Below are 22,479 nucleotides of genomic sequence, written 5' to 3'. Positions count from 1 at the left end.
AGGAGGGAGGGACAGGGGAGGGGGAGGGGGAGGGGAGGGACAGGAGGGAGGGGGGGGACAGGGGGAAGGGGAGGGAAGGAGGGAGGGAGGGGAGGGACAGGAGGGAGGGGAGGGGAGGGACAGGAGGGAGGAGGAGGGACAGGAGGAAGGGAGGGGAGGGGGAGGGAGGGGGGAGGGGGAGGGAGGGGAGGGAGGGGGAGGGAGGGAGGGGACAGGAGGGGAGGGCAGGAGGGCAGGGACAGGAGGGGAGGGAGGAGGAGGGACAGGAGGAAGGGGAGGGAGGGAGGGGGAGGGGAGGGGACAGGGGGAGGGAGGGACAGGAGGGGGAGGGGAGGGAGGAGGGAGGGACAGGAGGGAGCACAGTTTCTAAATGCTCCTGGCAGGTTGTTTCTGAGCTGCCACTGGTCTGATCGGTTTCTGTGCCCGCAGCTACTCTGAAGCAGTCTGCTGCAGTGAACCAGCAGCCTCTGCTGAAAGGACCCCGGGCCATGGTTCAATTCTCTTCCTCATTCACTTGGCCCTTTTTGGGTTGGCTCACCATCTGAGGTAGACTGGAGCCAGTACTATTACCTTTCAAAATCTGGGGTGTATTTGTTTGTTTTGTTTTTTGAGACAAGATGCCACTTACCCCAGGTTGGCCTGAAACTCAATATAGCTGAGGATGACCTTGAACTCCTTACGTTCTTGCCCCAACCTCCTAGATTCTGCGATTACAGGCTGAGCCACCATGCCTTGTTTTTCAGTGAGAGGGATTGCAGCCGGGATTTCCTGAATTTGGGGCGAGCTCTGGGCTACATCACAGTCCATGGCTTCACCTCACTTCCCCATCATTTCTCCAGCACCTGGATTATCACAGAAACCTCAAGGGAATTCAGCATCGGCCTCTTCTTCATCTCAGTTCATGTGCATACGAACCAGATTTACCTTTCTGAAAGGGAACCTTGCCCTTGACTTGCGACCTTCACTGTCTCACACTCTGTGAGTGGGACCCAGTCCAGAGCCAACCTAAGCCAGTGTCCTGCTCAGGTCTTGACTTCAGGTCGAATTTTACTGGTTTTGAGTGTGGCGGTGGTGGCAGAAGGTGAGGTGGTGTTGGATTTTCAAGACAGCATTTAATATGGCCCCAGCTGGCAAAGACCTCCATGAAGAGGATGACCTTGAACTTCTGATCTTCCTGCCTGCACATCCCAAGTGCCAGGATCCTAGATGTGTGCCACTCTGGCTCGGTTGTATTGTCTGTCCTCTTACTATGTAATTCTGATTCGTTCTGTGATTCAAAAGCAGCAAGTCACAGAACACTGCCCATCACTATGTAGCACCCACAGATCCAGAGTAACAGCAACATCTTTAAGTTTTACAGATCCCCGCTTAACTTTAAAACATTAATTAGAGTTACTCGGCTACAAAGGGTACAGCACACTGTTCAAGGTGTGTGTCTATTCCAGCTTGTTCCAAGAACCTCACAACCCCTAGGACTAGAATATACCAGCAGGAAGGCAGCCTGCATCCCTGCCCACACGCTCTTCACCCCGCCGTGTATCTCAGCTGACAATCCCGTCGGATTTATGCAGGTTCCTCACATCATGTTAGCCTAAGGCTTTTATTACATGTATGTATTCATGTGCACGCATGCGTGTGTGGAGGTCAGAGCACAGCTTGGGAGAGCCAGTTCTCCGTTTCCAAATTCATCTTTCTGGCCTCGGCATCGAGTTAACTTCTGAAATGAACATGGCCACCGCCCCAGAAAATGACCCCAGATGGATAGACACCCAAAAGCAAATATACAGGATTTTTAAAAAAATTATTTGACTCTGGATATGGTGGCATATACCTGTGATTCAAGCTGAGGCAGGAGGACCTTCTGTTCAAGAACAGCCAGGACTACATAACAATATCCTACATCAAAACCATTCAGATTTTATACAAGGGAACCTACGTCCTTTCATCAGCTCACATCATGGCCTTAGAGTAAGACTCTTATTAAAAAGAAGTTATTCAGCCAGACATGGTGACTTACGCCTGCGATCCCAACATTCAAGAGGCTGAGACAGGGATTGTTAGGAATTTGACGCCAGTTTGAGCTACATGGTAGGACCCAGTTTCAGAAGAAAGGAGAGGGGGAAAGAAGGAGATGGGGGTGGGGGGTGAGATGTCTGGCAAGATAGCTCAGTGGGTAAAGGTGCTTGCTTTACCTAAGTCCTTGCTTTTACCTAAGCAGGATGGCCTAAATTTAATCCCTGCAACCTATAAACTGAAACTTGTCTTCTGAACTCCATGTGCACATACGAACTCACACAGATAGATAATGTAATAAAAATAAATAAAAAAGAGAAAATGAAAATATTCCAATAAAATCTCCGTGTGTGTGTGTGTGTGTGTGTGTGTGTGTGTGTGTGTGTGTGTGTGTGTGTGTAATTCGTATCTCCAGGCTTGCACAGGTCACCAGGCTTCACAATAAGTGGTAAGGGTCTTCACCTGTTGAACTCTCTCCCATCCCCTCTCAGCCATGTTGGAGCATTCTAACAGTCCTGGCCAGGGGTCGGGTCCCAGCTGATAGCAGAGCATGTGCAAGAATACAGTGTGTGCTGTGCCCTCAGAGTTCAGGAGGTGTTAGATCCCTTGGGACAGAGTTGCAGACTTGACTTGCCGTTGTGGGTTCTAGGAAACAGACCTGGGGTCCTCTGCAAGATGAGCCAGTGTTCCTGGCTTCTGAGCCATCTCTCTCCATTTCTGTATTTAATGTATACATATCCTAGCACAAATCTGTCCCCTGGATGCGTTTTACATTAACTCCACCATCCACTTTGATCTTTCCTTCTCCGCCACCACAGGAAGTGAGGGGAGGAAATGTGTCCCTGTGTCAGGTGGCGGCGGTGTTCTGAGAGTTCCTAAAGGATCAGGTTTTGCTCGGGTCCTCAGCTGGTAGGAAATGTATCTGTGTATATTGCATCATCTCTGTTTATCTCCCTATCTCCCAGTGCTATCCATCTCTAACTACGTCTCTTCTATCTACATAGCAAGGCCTCTATAGTAATACTGCATATATGTGTGTGTATGAGGTTATTTTTCATAGCTCAAAACACTCTCTGAGAGGTTGATCTGAAGTCAGCTCACGTTCTGAGAGACTTTGTACTGTAACTATATGTCTTCATGCCTGTTTGTGAGACAAGAAATTTGCACCTGCTCTGGACACTGGCTCATTGTATAACACTGTGTTCTACCCCAGGTGTGGCAGCGCATGTGGTTATTATAGGTCACATGCTCTGCTATTTCAGACCCCATACATTCCAGGCAGTGGCATTTCTGTCTACAGGGAATATATAGTCTTCATACAACTAATAAAGAGACACTAAGAAGAAAGTGGGCAATTTGTACAAAGCTACAATAATTTAAATAGTTTTTAGTGGGTTACCGGGGAGATGGCTCAGTCTTTAAAGCACTTGCCTCACACATGTGAGGATCAGAGGTCAGATACTCAGGATGTGTATAATGCCTGGTGGGTGTGACTGTTCACCTCCGATGCTAGAGTAGACATGGAGACATGGCATCCCCAGAGCAATCTAGCTAGAAAGACTAGCTACATCGGTGAGCTCAGGGTTTGATTGAGAGACCCTGTCTCAATGAATAATGTAAATGAGTAATCCAAGATGACTCCCAACATCAGCCTCAGGCTTCCACATGCACATGCCTCAACCTGTGCCCACACACATGGGTGTGCCTGCAGACAGACATGCATGTATGCATGCATACATATATACATACATACATACATACATACATACATACATACATACATACACACACACGCACACAATGGGAAAAGAAAAATAATAAATTAAGATTCTTTCTTCCTTTGAGACAATCTCATGCATCCTAGGCTGTCCTTGAACTGACTACATATCTGAGGATGATTTTGAACTTATGATCCTCCTGCCTGTTCCTCCCAAGTAAGGATTACATGCATTTCTATGCCAGGCATTAGTCTAAAGATCTTAGCTGGTATATTTTCTATTCTAGAACATAGCAAGACTTCAGTTCATAGCACAGAATTGGTGTTCTTAAGGGCTGAGCTAATGAGACCGACTTTCTAGACAGAGAAGGACCAGAGCAATCAGAAACAAAAGCCAAGTCTGGACCAGGCTGTTTCAATTCCGTGGCGGCCCAGTGTCTCTAGCAGCCCCACACTTTCTTACACTTAAATTGCTACATGAAAGAACACACAACACAATAACCTTTGGCCCAATTGATAAGATATAATTGCCCACCTAAACATACAAAGCCCAATACACATTCATCCCTTAAGAACATTAATAACAACCTGTAAATACACAGAGCAGAATTTTTTTTTCTCCAGCTTTATTACATTGGGTATTTCTTATTTACATTTCAATTGTTATTCCCTTTCCCGGTTTCAGGCCAACATCCCTGTAGCCCTCCCCTCCCCTTCTATATGAGTGTTCCCCCCCATCCTCCCCCCATTACGCCCTCCCCCAACAATCCTGTTCACTGGGGTTCAGTCTTAGCAGAACCAAGGGCTTCCTTTCCACTGATGCTCTTACTAGGATATTCATGGCTACATACGAGTTCAGAGTCCAGAGTCAGTCCATGTATAGTCTTTAGGTAGTGGCTTAGTCCCTGGAAGCTATGGTTGCTTGGCATTGTTGTTCATATGGGGTGTCAAGCCCCTTCAAGCTCTTTCAGTCCTTTCTCTGATTCCTTCAACGGGGGTCCCTTTCTCAGTTCAGTGGTTTGCTGCTGGCATTCGCCTATGTATTTGTCATATTCTGGCTATGTCTCTCAGGAGAGATCTACATCCAGTTCCTATCAGCCTGCACTTCTTTGCTTCATCCATGTTATCTAGTTTGGTGGCTGTATATGTATGGGCCACATGTGGGGCAGGCTCTGAATGGGTCTTCCTTCAGCCTCACAGAGCAGAATCTTAAAGTCAACCTCCATTGTTGTCCCTCAGCTCCTCTCTCTATCCCTCCTGTCTCTTCCTCCTCTGTTCCAGTCTCCTCCTCTTCCTTCAAACTTTTCTCCTGCCCATCCTTCCTTCTTGTCCAATGACAGGCCTCTTTCTATCCTGTACCTGCCTCACCTGTGACATCATCCCACATTTCACCCTTTTTGTCTAAGAGAGAGAGAGAGAGAGAGAGAGAGAGAGAGAGAGAGAGAGAGAGAGAGAGAGAAGCTGTGGCAGGACAACAATGGAGGCTGATGTTAAGATTCCGCTCTGTGTATTTACAGGTTGTTATTAATGTTTTTAAGGGATGAATGTATATTGGGCTTTGTATGTTTAGGTGGGCAATTATATCTTATCAATTGGGCCAAAGGTATTGTGTTGTGTGTTCTTTCATGTAGCAATTTAAGTGTAAGAAAGTGTGCAGCAGCTGGTCTGGGCCGCTACAGAGTTGGGACGTGTGTTTCTGGCATGGAAACCTGCCTTGGGAACTAGATAGGTAGAAAGATTGCTGCCAGGCTCAGAGAGAGGCCTTCAGCAGTGTGATATAGGATGCAGCAGAGCGGGTGAGACGCTTTGCTGACTGAGAATTAAATATCCAGCAGATATCTTGGGGCACTGTGGTGTAGACCTAGTGGGGATAAAAGACAGCTTGTTTTATTTTTTATATTTTTACAACAGAAGATATGTGTACATGTGTGCTTGCATACATGTTTGCGTGTCTACTAAATGCTCTGATATTGATATCCTATTAATACCCATGACTTAACATTCTGTTAAATAAGTTGAAAGCAGACCATTAGTTTATGCTCAGCTTCAGTCTTAAACCAAATCACACTGATGCACCAAGCCAAGTTGACCTAGGAGAGAAAAGAGCCGGGTTCCCAAAGCAGACAGCTGTAGCTGTCATGATAAAGGCCCTGCTGTCTTTGTTTTTGTTTTTTTTCTCAGTCCTTCCTGCTGTTTCCTCTGTGTGCTCAGCCTTCCACCTTAGCCTGCTCACTCCTGCCTGGAGGGCACCCCAAACAGTGGCACCCACAGTCTAGCCCCTCTGTCTGACAACTTTATACCCAACACATACAGATATTTGGGCATGTCTGTGAATGTAGGAACTGGATGTGAGTCAGAACCAGGAAAAAACTCTGTCTAGTGGAATCTGCTAGAAATTCCTCAGCAAGTCCTACAGCCTGAGCCACTGTGAGATAGAAAAGTCAGAGTGGGACCTAGGACATGTGTCTCCCTAAGGCATGCAGACATGTGTCTCCCCAAGGCACACAGACATGGGCAGCCTCAGGAGCCAACTCTCACTTCATCTTGGATTACTTTTCTCTGCTTTCTGCCTTTTCACCATAGCCATGATTCTAGATAAAGACAAAATTTTTAGTCCTCATTTGATTTCTAGGGATAAAGACCTGGGGCCTTTAACTTTCACAGAGCTACATTCTAAGAGGACATTGACTCTTGTCATACTGTGTTATTATGACCAATACCTGGGAAGGGGTCACCAATACTTGGTTATTACAGTTATTATTATTTTTTTTGGCGAAGCATGCTGCCACCTTTGGAGGTCAAAGGATATATTACAGGAGTTAGTTCTCTCCTTCCACTTTGTGGTCTCATGGATGGAGCCTAAGCAGTCATGTTTGGTGGCAAGCCTCCTTACCTGTTAAGCCATCTCACTGTCCCAGGAGGAGTTACTCATCTTAGTTCATGGTTTGAGAAGTCTTTGTCCATCATGGTGGAGTGGAACATTTCACATCAAAGGAAACCAGAAGTAGAACGAGCAGCAGGTAGGAAAGGACTGGGGCAGGATGGAGGCATTCTCTGTGGCTGTCAATGGATGAATCCATCCATGAGGTCAGAGTCCCCATTATCCAAGGTTCTCCAGGAGCTATTGACGGACACCCAGAGCCATGCTCTACTGAAGAAGCACCTCACAATTCAATTAAGCTGATAATGGAGATTAACCATAACAACTCTTTGTAAAGAAAAAGTTTAAGTAATAAAAACATAAGCAAATTCATCTCGGAAAGAAATGTAACACCATGATAGAAAGTAACTGTTACTTCGGATAGAAAGAGGATAAAAACTTACAGAGGAGCTGCAAACCATTCTAGAGTGGGTGAAAGCCACAACAGCATCTGAGATTTTCCCTTTGGGGGAAAAGGAGGGAACGGCTGGCCAGTGAGCAGTCTTCTCCTGTGTCGCTTATGGAAGGGACATTTGTGGGGAGCACTAGGCTATACTTCAAAAGACCTCACTAAGAGTCATAACCTGGTTTTCTCAGACACCCAGGCTTGACACATGGGGATGTGATGACAGCCTTGCCTATCAGGCTAGGTCATCTACAGAAGCACAAGGTAAAAATGTTTCTTTGCTATGGGCAGTGGTGGTGCACACCTTTAATCCCAGCACTCTGGAGGCAGAGGCAGGTGGACCACTGAGTAGTTTAAGGCCACCCTAGTCTACAGAGCCAGCTGTAGGACAGTCAGGGATACACAGAGAAACACTGTCTCAAAAAAAAAAAAAACAACCAAACAAACAAAAAACCCAACACAACAGAAGAGGAGGAAGGGGTCGAGGGGTCCGTCTTCACTTTGAGACAGGGCCTCTTGCTCATGGCTGCATATGCCTGTCTAACCAGCCTTCTTAAAACTGTCTCTAATTCCTGTCTGGTAGGAGTTCTTTACTTGACTTTATATAGGACCTTGGAATTCGAACTCAGCTCCTCACTCTTGCCCAGCAAGCATTTTGCCACTAAGTCACCTCCCCAGCACTCACTGTCTAAATAAACAGGTGAAATACTTATTCTATTTGGTTTATGATTTCTTAATTGGCGGAAATGGTTTGTCTAATAGCACTGTATCAGTCAGGGTCAAATGAAAGCCACAACAGTGATTGTAAGGCAGAGAAAAATTCAATACAAAAGAGTAATTAATAAAAAGTGGTGGGCACAAGAGGACTCTAGGACAGGACTTGACAGGACTTCTGTAAAGGGCCAGGCAGTAAGTATTTAGGGCTTTGTGGGCAAGAGTCACAGCCACAGACACCACACATTACAACACAAAACAACATTTTTATTGATGAAATCCAAGATAAAATGAATGCATGTTTTAAAAAGCTTTGTGTGTTGGGGGGTGTAGAAGGTGGGTGCACACCACATGTGGAGGTCAGAGAACTTGGGGGGATTGGTTCTCTATCGTCCCACCATGAGGGACCCAGGGATTGAACTCGGGTTGTCAGGCTTGGTAACTTCCATACACTGAAGCCATCCACCAGGCCCTCAAGTACATGCTTTGGAATACAGTTCAACTCATGAAGACGTCTCCACGTTGTACAGTTAAGATTCTAGACCACCAAGCCTGTGGCTGGCTGTGACCTGCAGGGGGCAGCCGACTTGTCTGGGGCTGGGCTCCATGGGTGAGGCTGAGGAGACACAGCTCTGAGAGGGGGAGCCTGAGGGTCCGTTCCCCAACCACTCAGGATTTACACTCTGCAAAAAGAATCCACCAACAAAGCCATTTGCTAGGGTGCATCTGCTACGGGTAGGACCCTTTCGCTAGCACCTCCCTATTTCTGTAACTAGAAAGGGCACACCAGGGAAAGCAGGGTCCCGCTTTCCTGATTCTACTCCACAATGACCTTCTACCACCCCCTACTGGAAGTAGTAAAGGCAGACTCGTGCATAAGGTCCTGTTTTAAGAGATAATTTGATACCTGGGGCTGGACATTGAAGAGAATGATAAAAATAATTTCCCTCTGCTCTGTTTCTTGCCTTTACAAATAGCTATGGGGAAAAGCCTCATATGAAACAAAACTCTGTATAAAAACCAGCACACTGCAGGAGTTGTCTCTCTCCTTTACAGTGTGGGCCCACTCAGGGATCAAACTCAGGTTTAAGCCAGGCTTGGTGGCAAGGACCTCTACCCCGAGCTGTCTCACTGGGCCCTCAAAGGTTGGTCTGCCCCACACCGCTGTCCTTTACCCACCAAGTTCTTGTCTCCTGAACCCACTCCTACCAGATACCCATGTCTTTCTGGAGTTCCTCTGTGTGCTTATTTAATGCTTATGTTCAAGACTCTAATTTTTATAGATTTTTTTTTAGAGCAAAGCCTTCTGCTTTGCTTCTAAATGTTTTGACTAACACATCTATTAATTTATCTTGTTCAATAGCATCTGGCTAATATCATAAGACAATTCTCGGACGGCAGGCATGGTGGCGAATGCCTTTAATCCCAGCTATTATGGCTAAGAGTGTTTTACACAGCCTATGTTGACTTGCTAATCATAGATCTTGGTGAATGTTAGGGAATCCTGCAGCCAATTTTAGCCAGACGAGGTGTGGCAGGGCACTTCCCTTGGTGGTCCATCAGAAGAAGGCTCATGACTGGGGGGTAAGATGTGGCTCAGTGAGAGAGCTCTGACCTTTCGTGCCAAGGCTCTGGATTAAATCCTCAGCATGGGGAAAACATGGAGCTGATTAGTGCAGATCATAATTCTTTTCTTGTCTTCTTTTGATCTTTCGTTTAGTAGAGGGGCTGAATAGTGGCAAGAAGACAGAGTGAGGGACGGGAGCATCATCAGAACGGTAGCAATGGCAAAGGTGGACACAGCTATCAGTGCCATGTCTTCCACAGCAGCAGTGATGGTAAGAACGTGGCTGAAGTTCCCGGAGTGGCCAAGAGCAGAAACAACGGGAAGCAGAGGCACTGGAGACAACAAAAAGCTGTAGAAGGGCAAGTGGGCCCGGATCACAGGAAGAGTATCAGGGAGATGCCAGGCGTCTGAATACCCCAGTCCCCAGAACTGTAGTCCTGGCCTCTCACAGGAACTGAGTGTTCGAATGCGACCTACTCCTGCGAGCTTCTGCTCCAGAGCCAAGTGCTAGGACCTTTGATGATTAAAGCTCGGGGCAGAACATCTCGAGCCTCAGCTCCTGGATCTATCTGGACTGATTGGCTTCTAAACTTCCAACACTCAGGCTTTTAAGTCACTGTGTCTGTCAGCACAGCCCGAAGGCCTTGCATACTAAAGGGCCTGTCACTGCCAGCACTGGAAGAGCTCCCCGGTGCAGACTCACAATTTCTACCCCAGTAGAGCACATGGAGCACAGCAGCCTCCTGGAGTCTAATTGCTCTGAGGTCATTTAATCCATCCTTACCAAGGGAATCAACACATGGGACTCAAAATGCACAGTCAGTAGCGACTGCCCAAGATAGCTTCATCCCACAAATCCCTCTCCTCTGGCCCCTTCTTCTTCTGGTGGGACCGGTGTCTGCCTTTGGTGGAGTCTTTCCCATTATGGTGGTTCTCCTTTCTGTATTTAGACTTCTGCGTACCCCCTGGCTCTGCTGAGGCCTTCCTTCTGCCGAGGCTGTCCTCGCTGCACAGACCCCTCGCTCTCCCCTTGTAGAGTCTCCCCTTGGGCACCCCTGGCTCCTGAGTGGTGGCTCCCCCTTCCTCTTGGTGCCTTGTCCTCTCCTTTCTGTCTGGACCGACTGGCTGGATTTTCCGACAATCCTTTAGAGATTCCAGTCTTTGTCTGCAGTAAGGTACCTGGTTTTCCACGGTCAGCCTTTTATAGGAAGGAGAGGATCTGGAGTAGTTTCTGAACCAGAATGGTAACCCCAGCTGTGTATCTCCAGGGTTGACACCATCTCTCTTTTGGTGAACAGAATCCTCTGCCATCTTTCTGAAGGAGACATTTGGATGTAATCCTCTCGCTTTCTGCTTTCTAATGAAGTCTTCAAGTTCACGTTGAAAAGAGTCATCAGTCTGACACTCTTCCATCGCACCGGTCAGGAATGTATTTCTCTAGAAAAAAAATGGGAGAAGACTCTGTTGAGGCATCATTTTACTGAAGACATCTTCTCTGTCCAAAGAGAGAGTGTTTTACATTACTTATAAAGTAAATAGAGCATAGTCACCGATGTTGGACGTGAGTACTTTTGACACAGTCTGGAGAGGACACTTTAACGGAGGAGGAAAATTATTGCCCAATGGGTTTTGTTTTTAATTTAACATTTTAAAAATTATGTCTCTGTATATAGGTATGGATTTGTACATAGGGCCCCAAGGAGGCCAATGTTGTCGTAACCTCCCAGGGCTGACAGGTGGTTGTGAGTCACCTGATGTAAGTGCTGGGAACCAAACTTGTGTCCTCTCTTAGAGCAGTGCATTCTTATACCTGTTGAGCCACCTCTCAAGCCTGCTTTCATTTGAACATGGTGACATGGTCCTACCAACTAGCCTTAGCTTCTATTGAACAGGCTGGCCTTATATCCTTCTTCTGTTGCTGCCTCCAGGGTGCCAGTCTTAGCTGGTGGAGAACACACTGTAATGTTAGGATCTATACATACATACATATATATATATATATATATGTATAATAGTGTACAGTGTTTGTGTGCATTGAATGTATATATGTGCATGCCTTGCTTGTATGCATATTCATTTGTGGGCAGTTGTACCTGAGTGCAGGCCAGAGGCTAAGCTCTGGTATTCTTCCTCAGGAGCCTTGGTTTTTGAGTCTCTCCGTGCGACAGGGATAGGGACTGCCCAGTGATTCCCCAGGGACCTTCTGTCTCCACCTCCTCAGCACTGGGGTCACACATGTGTCACACCCAGCTTTCCACATGGGCCAGAATCAAACTTTGCTCTTCAAGTTTGCTCACAAGTACTTTCTGCCTGAGCTGTCACCAGAGCCCAAATGTTGCACATACTAATGAGCACGAGGATTATCATGGTTGTGACAGGTTTAAAAACCAGATAATTTGGGCTAAAGAGGTAGTTCAGCAGTTGAAAGCACTACTTTTACAGAGGACCATTCAGTTCCCAGCACCCTCATGGCAGCTCACAGCCAGCTGTAACTCTAGTTCCAGAGGACCCAGTGCCCTCTGCTGGCCTCTGCGGGCACTGCATGCAGATGATACATAGACACACACAAATCTGTTTTAAAAACTCAGATAACTTTAGAACTTTCCGCTGCTGTAAATACTATTCCACACATAAGACTAGGTCATTAAATCTTCTAATTAAATTGTAAGTTAAAAGGGACTATCATGCAACTAAACTAAGGTGTTGCAGGCCGTTAGTCTCATGACTTCAGAGTTGATCTTCGTGAGTTCAAGGCCAGCTTGGTCTACACAGAAAATTCCAGACCAGTCAGTGAGACCCTGTCCAAAACAAAGGTACTAGAATGAGAACTAGCACCGTTCAATGGCTCATGGCAGCTGATTCTGAAAGCTTGGCTGCATTTTCCTCTATGACTTCTTTCCATTCAGCTAAGGAATGTTCTAACAGAAAACCTGCTTCACTGGCAGTGCAAATCATGCAACCTAACTCCTGCTATTCTACCCTCATGGACTACGGTTTCTATATTGTAAAGTGTGAAGTCACATTTGTCATGCTGGCTTGAGACTTAGTCTCCTTCCAAAACAATATACAGTCACGCGCTACAGAGTATTTTGATCGACAGAATTCACATGGACAATGGTGGTCCCATTAAGATGATATTGCTGGGTGAGCAGGATGGCTCAGTAGGCAAAGACACTTGCTGACAAGCCTCAGTTTATTCCCTGGTACCTACAAGTTGTCCTCTGACCTTCACATGTGTCCTGTAGCACCTGTACAAGTGTACACACACACACACACAACACATACACACTCTCACACATACCACACATACTCATATACACCACACACACACACTCTCACACAGATACACACACACAACACACACACATACACTCTCATATATACCACACATACTCATATATACCACACACTCTCACACATATATACACATACTACACATATATACACACACCACATACACACAAAATATACTAATTTTTTTAAAATGAAAATCTCCTTGAAACAAAACAGACCATTGTCTAGTGACCACACAGCTATCTTAGTTGGAGTCAAAGCACTCCGGCTATGATTATGAAACATTTCTCAATAGAATAATTCATCTTCACTGATAAGCAATGTCCAGCCATGCTGAGATCCACTGTCCGTTTCCTAATGGGTGAATACACTTTAGAGGGCTGAGTAGCATGCTGGAGCGGCTCTGCACTATGCTTTGATTTTTAACCAAATCTCTAAATTTAGGCTATTTCTGCTGTTGGAGTTTGGCTAATGAAGCAGCAGTACTCTGGATACAGTGTGCCATGGGATATATAGTTCAAACCTAGGCAGTCTCTGGGGCCAAGGCCCTTATCCTTGGGAGGGCCTAATAGTTTAATTCTAAAGCAGATATAGGGGCTGAAGTCCCTACCCAGGACCTAAGTCTTTCTCCCTCCTCACTGCCCCACCCCCTCTATCTTCTGTCTGAAGTAGCTGGAGCCTGGAACACTCTCTGTGCTCAGACAACCTTGGATGTCTGGTCCTCCAGCCTCTACCCCCCAAGTGCTAAAGGCACGTACACTGTCACCTTTGGTTTCTACAGTGCTGGAGGTCAAGCCCAGGGCTTTGCACATGCTACCAACTGAGCTACACCCCCAGCCTGGGGTTCGGTTTCCTGTGGAGAGATTTAAATTGAGTTCAGATTTTGCTGAGGTGAAAGAATTTTCAAGGGGTCTCAAGTTGTTTCTTCAATGTAGAAAGATGAAGAGTGAACTTTTGACAGTAAAGTCCTTTCTTACTATCGGGTGGTGGTTAGCACCCTGGTGCCCTATAAGAAAAGGTGCCGAGGAGAAAAGATAGCGTCCACCCACAGGGAGGGGGCTCTCCAAAAGCCACACAAGGAACAGAGGTGTTGAAGACAAGCAAGACAGTCGAGCAAGTTGACACATGAGTACATGACAGTACAATTCCTAAGTCATCCTCAAGTGTGACTTGTTCAAGGAGGACCAGACTCGGAGCAGAAGTGAAGTGCAGCCACACCTGCGCTTAGTCAAGCTGGTATTTATGGTCTCTGCATACAATACGATTGCTGGGGTCACTGTCAGCCAGGTTCAGACGGGCACCTAGAGCTTCCTGTGATAGTCAGATAATACAGAATCTTTAACATCGCCCCCAAATGCAAAACAATGGCTAGGGGCAGCTCATTGGGAGAATATGGGATGTCCAGGGTTTAGCCTCCCGCACACCCTCCCAAAACAATGCTGATTATGAGGAAAGGGACAGGCTGTTTCCCTGGGAAGAGGAGGAGATGGGGAGGGTGACATTGGTAAGAATGACTATGCTACTTCTTGCCCCAATGGCCTTCTTTAAGCGGGGCTTAGCCATTGGCAGAAAAGGCGCCATGAGCTTCACCAAGCCTGGCCCGTCTACCGACTCAGCATCCGTAGTTTACCCAGTGCCTTCCACTTTGTATATCTGTAATTCAGCGCCCCTCAAATGTTTGTATTGCATTCATTTTTATTTTGTGTGGCTATGTGGGGCATACAGGAGCCGTGGCACACAAGTGGTCAGAGGACAACTTTGGAGAGTTGGTTCTTCCCTTTTATCGTGTGGGACCCAACTTGGGTCATCAGGCTTGGCAGTAGGAGCCTTTACTCACTGGGCCCCACTGGGCTTGGAAGCAGGCAGTGGTGGCACACCATACGACTTTAGTCCTAGCACTTGGGAGGTCGAGGCCAGCCTGGCCTACAGTGAGTTCTAGGATAGCCAGGACTACAGAGAAACCTTGTCTCAAAAAACCAAATAAAATAAATAAGTAGGCCTTGGACTAGATCACCCTACCTCTACCTCCCAAGTGCTGGGATTATAGGCTCGTGGGATCACACCCAGCCAGGCCTTTGGTCTTCCTCCTCTACTCTGACCTTCTCCAAGAAACAACAACAATGGTTTAAGATTGACCTGATCCCCTTTCTCCCACACACTCCATGCTTGCCTTTGGTTTAAATGACAATACTTAAGTCCTGGGACCCACTTTGAGTCTCTCCTCATCCACAGCACTCATCGTTTTCACTGTTTGGGATCCAGGCCCATGAGAAAGGAACTCAATTCCTACCCGCAATCGAGATGAGCCACGCTGTCATCCCCTTCCTGCTTATTCTTCTTGAGCTATATCAAAGTGAATAGTGCTATGTGTACACTAGGAAGAAAAAATTGCCAAGAAAAAAATAAGCCTAAGAAAATGCCTAGTTGAAGAGAAAAAGGAGGGAAAGACGGAAAATGCCATACTGAGACCAAACATTTTCTTCTGTTCAGAGTTCTCTCTCGACCCAGAAGACCCCAGGTCGCGCTCACCATCAGGGTGAGCCCTTCCCATTTGCTTTCTCCTTACCTTAGAGGCAAGGCCATCAGTGCCGGCTTTATTTTTTCTCTTTTGAGACAAGTTTCATAAAGCCAAATCTTGCTCTGAGCTCCTTGATGACCTTTCCCACCTCTACCCCCAGGGTATTGGGATTATAGGCACGCACCACACCTGGTTTTATGCAGGCCTGGGGCCTTGGTGCAGGACATACTACCAATTGTGCCACACCCCTAGTCCTAGCTCCATTTTCAGCATCCAAAACATTCCTCCCAGGGTCAGGTTGCTGCAAACTACATATTTAAATCCACTAGAAATCCCAAATCCAAGGAGCCCTCCCTCCAGCCCCAGCCTCCCCTTGTGCCTGAGCCATGGTCCTCACTAGTGCTCCAAAATGCTGCCAAGACACTACCTCTTACTAGGGTTCCCACTCCAGCTGTTTCCAAAACCACACCCAGAATAATCCTTAGTTCTCTCTTATCGCTTGAAACCACCAGGTTTCCCAGATGCAGAGGGAAGCATGGTAGCCCAGATCACCCACAGCCCCGGTGGTTCCTGCTTCCTCAAGCCAGTTTCCTCTGGTTCTGACCGTCCAGCCGCATTGCTCTCCCGGGGAAGGGCACATACAGGCACACAGGTCTCTGGGCCGTTGTGTCTTTGTGCTCAAAGTCCCTACGCAAGCACAGCAACAGACTTCTCTCCTCACCTCATAGGGCATGTTTGGAATGCCGCCTCAGCTTTGATGACCTCTGACACCCCTCTGCTGTCCTTGTATCATCATCCTCAAAGCTTCCCCATGGTCAGTAACTGCTCTCTGGTGTTTAAAGTGATTCTAAATCCGGCATGATGGCACGGGCCTGTGACCGCAGCACCTCAGAGGCTGAAGCTGGATTCCGAGTTCACGGCTTAGCCTGTCTCCGGAGTTCTAGGTCGGCAGTGGCTCTGTCATCACAAACAGCTGGCTCCAGCTTTTCCTTTCTACCCTGCTCCCTGCGGCTATCAGTACCTCTCTCACACAGTCCACACAGTGCAGTAAGAACGAACACTTTTTCAGATCTGGTAGGTTCCCACACGTGCACACAAAGTTCTGTATTCCCGATGTCTCAGCACCCGATTCAATTGTGCCTGGCATCAACTAGGCCTTCACAAAGAAACCAGTAACAAACGGCCCTGACTTCTCCCTACATATTTAAGTCCACTAGAAACCCCAGATTCAAGGAGCACCCCCTCCAGCCCCAGCCTCCCCTTGTACCTGAGCCATGGTCCTCACTAGTGCTCCAAAATGCTGCCAAATATCAGAGGGAATGAGAAACACGTTTGGGTCAGTTCTTATCTGGAACCATCTGACCTTGCGTAGCTTACTAAGGAAAAACTGCTCCACACAGGTGGATCCCTGGCCTTCTTAGGCTTACGAGTCTTTGGGATCTTTAACGTGAAAGACTTGTGGGCACCACAAAGCATCAATGTCTACCTGGCTAGAACCTCTGCAGCAAGGGCCTCACATGGGGTGGCGAGTTAGTGAGCTCCGGAACAATCCCAGGTTCCCAGGTTCCCAGCTGCTCCGCTGCTCTGCGACTCTGCTAATGGCTCTTTTGGCCTAGATGCCGGAAGTAGGAAGTCACACCTCTTCCTCTGTCTGAGTTCTGTTGTTGCTGCTTTCTCAACCAGTAGCTCTAGCTCACCCAGGAAATAAATCCAATCTTATACTTAAAGGGATTGAGGAATGCCCTCAACAGAGTTCACTGCCTGCGAACCAGAATGTAGTGAGATCCGCATTAGTCAATCCTGTCTGGTGTTTAACTTGAGAGAGTAAATAAATTATCCAGTTTTCAGAGTACCCAACCTCCCTATCACCGCCGAGCACTTCCCCTTCTTATCTTTCTCCATCTTGAGAGTCTCATAGGCTTGGTGGGTTTTAAACTCACTAGGGGAGGATGGAGGATGACCTTGAACTTGTGGGTCTTTCTGACTCCACTTCTTGGGTGTTGGGATTACTGGTTTGAGCCAACATGTGGATTTGTGTGACGCTGGGGATGGAACCCAGAGCTTCTAGCACGGTGGATAGATAAGGATTCCTACCAAAGGAGCTACAATCCTTAGTGCTGTACTTTCAAAACTATTGTCAAATTCAGCAATCAAACTTACAGATAATTTTAAAAATTCATCTTTTGAGTTATAATTAAACTAGTTGCGTTATTTAAAACTAGTTGCTTTCATGGTGACATTGTCATTTGTGCATGGATCATAATCTGATCTAATCCTAACTGTGGATGTCATTCTGGGGATGGCTATGTCGAGATACTCTGACCTCAGAATAAGGCTGTGCTTGTTGTTCCTGATTGGTGAGCCCCAAAAGACCACCAAGGAGCCAATTCTGATGCACTAGGGTTTTTATTCAAGCTTGAGCTTGGGCCACACCACCATCTTTGGGAGGATGAAGCACTGAGCCCTCAGCAGGACAAGGTTTTACAGGAAATGGCAAGCAAGCAAGGGGGGTTTCTAGCCTGGCACATGTCTGATTGGGGGGCTACCATGGAGTTTTGTTGTCCTTTAAAATTTTTGGCTGGTGCTGGGAGCCAAACCATAAACTTAGGCTTTCCTCCTGATTGGTGGTTGTTAGGAAGTGAAGTGCCAGGGGCAGGCTGGTAACCTGGAAACTGGAGCTAAACTCAGGTTTGTTGGGAAGTAATCTGGAATCTGGAGCATATAGAGTTCAACCTCGGGTCAGGTTCCTTAAGATGGAGTCTGAACCCAAGATCTGGTCTCTCATGCTCAGGGCAAAGTCACCACTGTCTTCAGGCAAGATCATTACCATGTCAAAAGTGTTAATCCTAACAAACCCTAGCTGCAAAATGTAGATGCCAGTGTAGGATGGGTGAGTGGGTCATGCTGGGTCATTTCTGACATGGGACAAGACTGTCATTGCCTCGGGGCTAGACTACTGCTAGCCACAGTATAACCCAACTGCAACTATTCCAGGACACCGTGGCACTGAAACATTGCTTGCTAGCCAGCCCAGAGTTCCCTTCCCAGTCTAACATAAGCAGCCCTTTTGCCCACTATGGCTGTCCCACAGTATAGCTAATGACTCTAATCTAGAGTTCTTCTGTCTTCCATGAATTCACTTATAGCCCCTTGCTGCTATCCCTGCATGTTAGTATTCCCTTTTGAAACTCCCACTTTTGCTCTCCACCAATCCCTTTTCTTTGTGCAATAGTCCTTGTGTTTTCAGGTTATCTTTCTTTTGGTTTCTTTGAAGAAAAAAATACCAAATTTGGGTAATAAAACACCAGTTACACAAGAGGATATTAGGGTAATCATTTTTTCTAGTTCTAACTCTGCTGTGATCTTGGTTTTTTTTTTTTTTTTTTTTTTGATCTTGTTGTTTTTGATGGAGGATAAATGTATAAAAATATATTTGATAGTGAAAGTGTAAATTCTATTGTGAACCTGCAAGTTGTATAGAAGTTTATTGAGTTTATAGTGTTTATGTCTGGGTAATTTTGGTATGCGATTTTTTTTAACTTCTATTATAATAAATTTTCAGAAATTAAAAATAAAATTTAAAGTGTATTATATTTACTTGTGTGTGAACGGGAGTACACACATATCACAGCGTGCTTGTGGAAGTTGGAGAATATGCAGGGGTCACGGTGATGGCTATTCCTGGTTGCCAAGTTGACTATATCTGGAATGAACTACATTCTAGAAATGGAGGGCACCCTAGATCCAGATTATGAGGCTGGAAGACACAGGCTTTTTACCCAGATCTTGACATGGGATGATACGTGCTTTTGATATATATCTTGAGGCATAGTGGCCTTGAAAAGCTTAGGACCAGGCATGGTAGTACATGCCTTTAATCCCAGAAGACAGAGGCAAGTAGGTCTCTGAGTTCAAACCCAGCCTGATACAAAGTCTTAAATCCAGGGGTAATGGTATATGCCTTTAATCCCAGCATTTAGGAGACACAGCCATGCAATTCCGAGTTCAAGGTCAATTTATAGAGCAAGTTCCAGGACAGTCAAGCTTAGGCAGTGAAGGAAATGGAAATCAGAAAGCTGGTGATAATGTAATAGATCAAGGGTTCCAGCTTTAGCAAGCAGCAAAACTTGGCAGCTTTGGCCATGTGGCTCTGGCTTTAGAGTCCAGAATAGAAGAGACTACTGGGGCAATTGATGTGATTAGCTGGAGCTAAGAAATTAGTGGTGATTAAGAAGATACCAGGATCCCAGAGGTGAAATCTGGGAAGTATTTTCTGAGAGTACAAAGAAGCTGTCTGTGTTCCAGAGATAGCTAAGGTTGTACCTTCTGCTTCAGCTGGGCTTGGTAATGTCTAAGAATTACCCAGGTAGAACTGGTTTTGAAGGTATGAGGGGGTCATAGAGAGCATCTGAGTCTTGGCATTGTGGTTCAGCCTCAGTTGCAATTGATGGTCCAGGACTGAAGAGGTCATGTAAAGAAGCTGATGCTTGGCACCATGAAGGGAGACTATGAGAGAATATTGATGAAGCATAATTGCAGCAGAAGAGCCCTGGAAGCCTATTGGAGATGCCAGTACCATGTGACAACAACCAAGAACAGTAACAGCAGTGGAGTGGAGTGAACTTGAGCCTAGAATGCCACAGATGGCAGAGCTGGAGAAGTGACCCAAGACCTTTGAAGGAGCTCAGATGATCACGTGTGGATCCCAGATATTGGAACAACAAGCTATGGCATTGAAGTTGCCTTGGATACCCTAAGAGATTAGAGATGCCAGAGCTCCTCCTGTACCATGCCTGCCTAATGCTGTCATGCTCCTACCTTGATAATGGATTGAATCTCGGACCTATAGGCCAGCCCCAGTTAAATGTCATTATAAGAGTTGCCTTGGTCATGTTGTCTGTTCTCAGTAGAAAAACCCTAAGATAGTGTTTCATCATTTTTATTAAAAATTTCTCTCTCTCTGTGTCTGTGTGTGTGTGTGTGTGTGTGTGTGTGTGTGTCCCTATAGTGTGCACATGAAGGCCAGAGAACAACTTATGGAAATTGTTTCTTTCATTCTACCTTATGGGTTCAGGGGATCAAACACACGTTGTCAGGAATAGTGGCAAGTCCCTTACTGGCAAGGCTATCTCATCAATTCTATTTTACAAGTTTTCTTGTAAAGGTCTTTTACTTCCTTTCAAATTTATTCCTATTTTAAAGGATATTTTGAATAGAATTATTTTCCTTTTTCTGTTTGCTCATTATTGATGTATTTTCTAAAAAGGGCTTATTTTTGAATGCTGTTTCTCCTTTAAGATGACATGTTCTTGCTGTGTATCCTAGGTTTGACTTGACCTCGTAATCCTCCTGCCTTAGACTCCCAAGTATTGAGATTATAAGCATTCATTTAACTATTTGCTATTTGAGATGTCTCATGTAGCCCAGGTTGGCTTTGAATTTACTATGTATTCAAAGCTAGCATTGACTTCCTGGTCCTCCTGACTTCATTCCCCAGGTGACACAAGTATATGTACTCTCATGTCTAACTAACCCCCTTGGTTTTTCTTCATCCACTGGAACCCTAGAACCATTCTCCAGGAAGCAGACAGAGAAACTTTAGTCTTCTGATACTCTGCCTCTACCTCTCAAGTCTTTGGGTTAGCTCTATTATGCTCAATTATGTAATCTTCCCTTTATCATTGATTCTATTTAATTGCTACATTATATTGTGTATATTTGAACTATCCTTGCACTTCTAAACAAAACCAACTTAATCATGATGTTCATTTAAGTATGTTATTGAATTTAATTTGCAGCCATTTTTTATTTTTGCATTTATATTTATCAGCAACACCACTTTATAGCTTACTTTTTCTTAGATAGGTTCTCTCACATAGCCCTGAGTGTCCCAGAACTTACCACATAGGCCAGCCTGGCCTGGAAATCACAAGAGATCTAAGACTCTGCTTACTGAGTGCTGGAATCAAAGGTGTGTGCCATTATGCTTAGCCTATAGTTTTCTTTGTATCACTTATGTTTTGGTAGGTATAATCTTATAGAGACATAATTTTACCTCCTAGCAAAGCAAGCTTGGGATATGTTAATTCACTATTAAATTTTACCAGGCCTTTGATGAATCACTATGAATGCTTCTCCAACTATTTTGTGATATTCCCCTCAAATTAATTTTATAAAACCAATACTAAACCTACCAAATCCTGATAAAGACACGATTGGTTGGGCATGGTGAAGCATAACTACAATTTTAGCATTTGGGAAGTGGAGGCAGAATATCAGGTGTTTAAGGTCATCTTTAGGTAACCTGGATTACCTGGGACCCTTTCTCTATTTTTAAATTCTATCTATCTATCTATCTATCTATCTATCTATCTATCTATCTATCTATCTATCTATCTATCTATCTATCTATCATCTATCTTTTGTGTATAGGTGAGAAAGAATATAAAAGCAACTTGTGAAGATTCTGATAGGTTTATGTGTCTACACTATTTTGTCTATTGATGCAAAGGATATGTCTGGTGTGGGCCTTCAGGTTATGCTTGTTTGGAGCTGGGTCAATGGCTGCAGGCTTTCGTCTTCTATTTTGTAAATGAATGTTTTGCCGGTATATTGCATCTATTCCTGGTACCTGCAGAGGGTCAGAAGAGGACATTGGATCCCCTGAGAGTTACAAAATGTTGTGAATCACCATGACTGGAAATCAAACCTAGGTCCTTTGCAAGAGCAACAAGTGCTCTTAACTGTTGAACCATCTCTCCAGCCTGTGTTCCCTATTCTTTAAGTTGAAGGATTCACCGAAGTTCAAGTAGGACTAAGTTGCAGCAGACAATCTACAATCTGCCCTGTATTTCTCTCCAGGTAAAATGAGGTAATGTCCTCAGAACATCTATATTTACTTCTGGAAGCTTTGTCTGTATACCTGGAGAAACTGTGAAGGCAGAAGTTGTATCACTGTCCAGAATGTTTATTGGTGTGTGTAGCAGACAACATGGCACTCATTCCAGTGGCCTTCAGTTTGTATTATCTAGGTGCAGCATTACCCAAATGTTGTGTATACCTGGAATGCATCAGAGTGTAGAAAGTAATCAACTTCTTTGATGGAGGGGGTTGACTAGGAGCCAAACCCTTTGCCAATTTTAATCTTTTGCTCTTAGACCTAGGCCCCACCTGCACTCCAGTGTAAAACCATGTGACCAGTCTTGATTCTTGTCACAGAGGGAACATTGAGAACCATTTCCCTAACTCCCCTCCTCCCCAAAGCTAGCATTCCCCATTGGATTTGTAAGAAACATTCCTTCTTATCCTCAGAGCAGTCAGTCTTGAATGA

General features: G+C 45.6%; 1 protein-coding gene across 1 annotated transcript; it reads right to left on the bottom strand.

The window, feature by feature from the left end:
• Positions 1-9,923: 9,923 nt before the first annotated feature.
• LOC116902960 (zinc finger matrin-type protein 1-like) lies at positions 9,924-10,750 on the bottom strand. The gene has a single exon (XM_032905285.1). The coding sequence runs from the start codon at positions 10,748-10,750 to the stop codon at positions 10,157-10,159; it is 594 nt and encodes a 197-aa protein (XP_032761176.1). The 3' UTR covers positions 9,924-10,156.
• Positions 10,751-22,479: the final 11,729 nt, after the last annotated feature.

Source organism: Rattus rattus, chromosome 6, assembly GCF_011064425.1.
Source record: "Rattus rattus isolate New Zealand chromosome 6, Rrattus_CSIRO_v1, whole genome shotgun sequence".
Taxonomy (NCBI): domain Eukaryota; kingdom Metazoa; phylum Chordata; class Mammalia; order Rodentia; family Muridae; genus Rattus; species Rattus rattus.
Note: the sequence above shows the minus strand (reverse complement) of the source record. Positions and strands in the feature narration are given on the sequence as shown.

Bases quoted from the DNA above. Each gene is read 5' to 3' on its own strand.
- LOC116902960 (XM_032905285.1), bottom strand. From the start codon at position 10,750: ATGGAAGAGTGTCAGACTGATGACTCTTTTCAACGTGAACTTGAAGAC.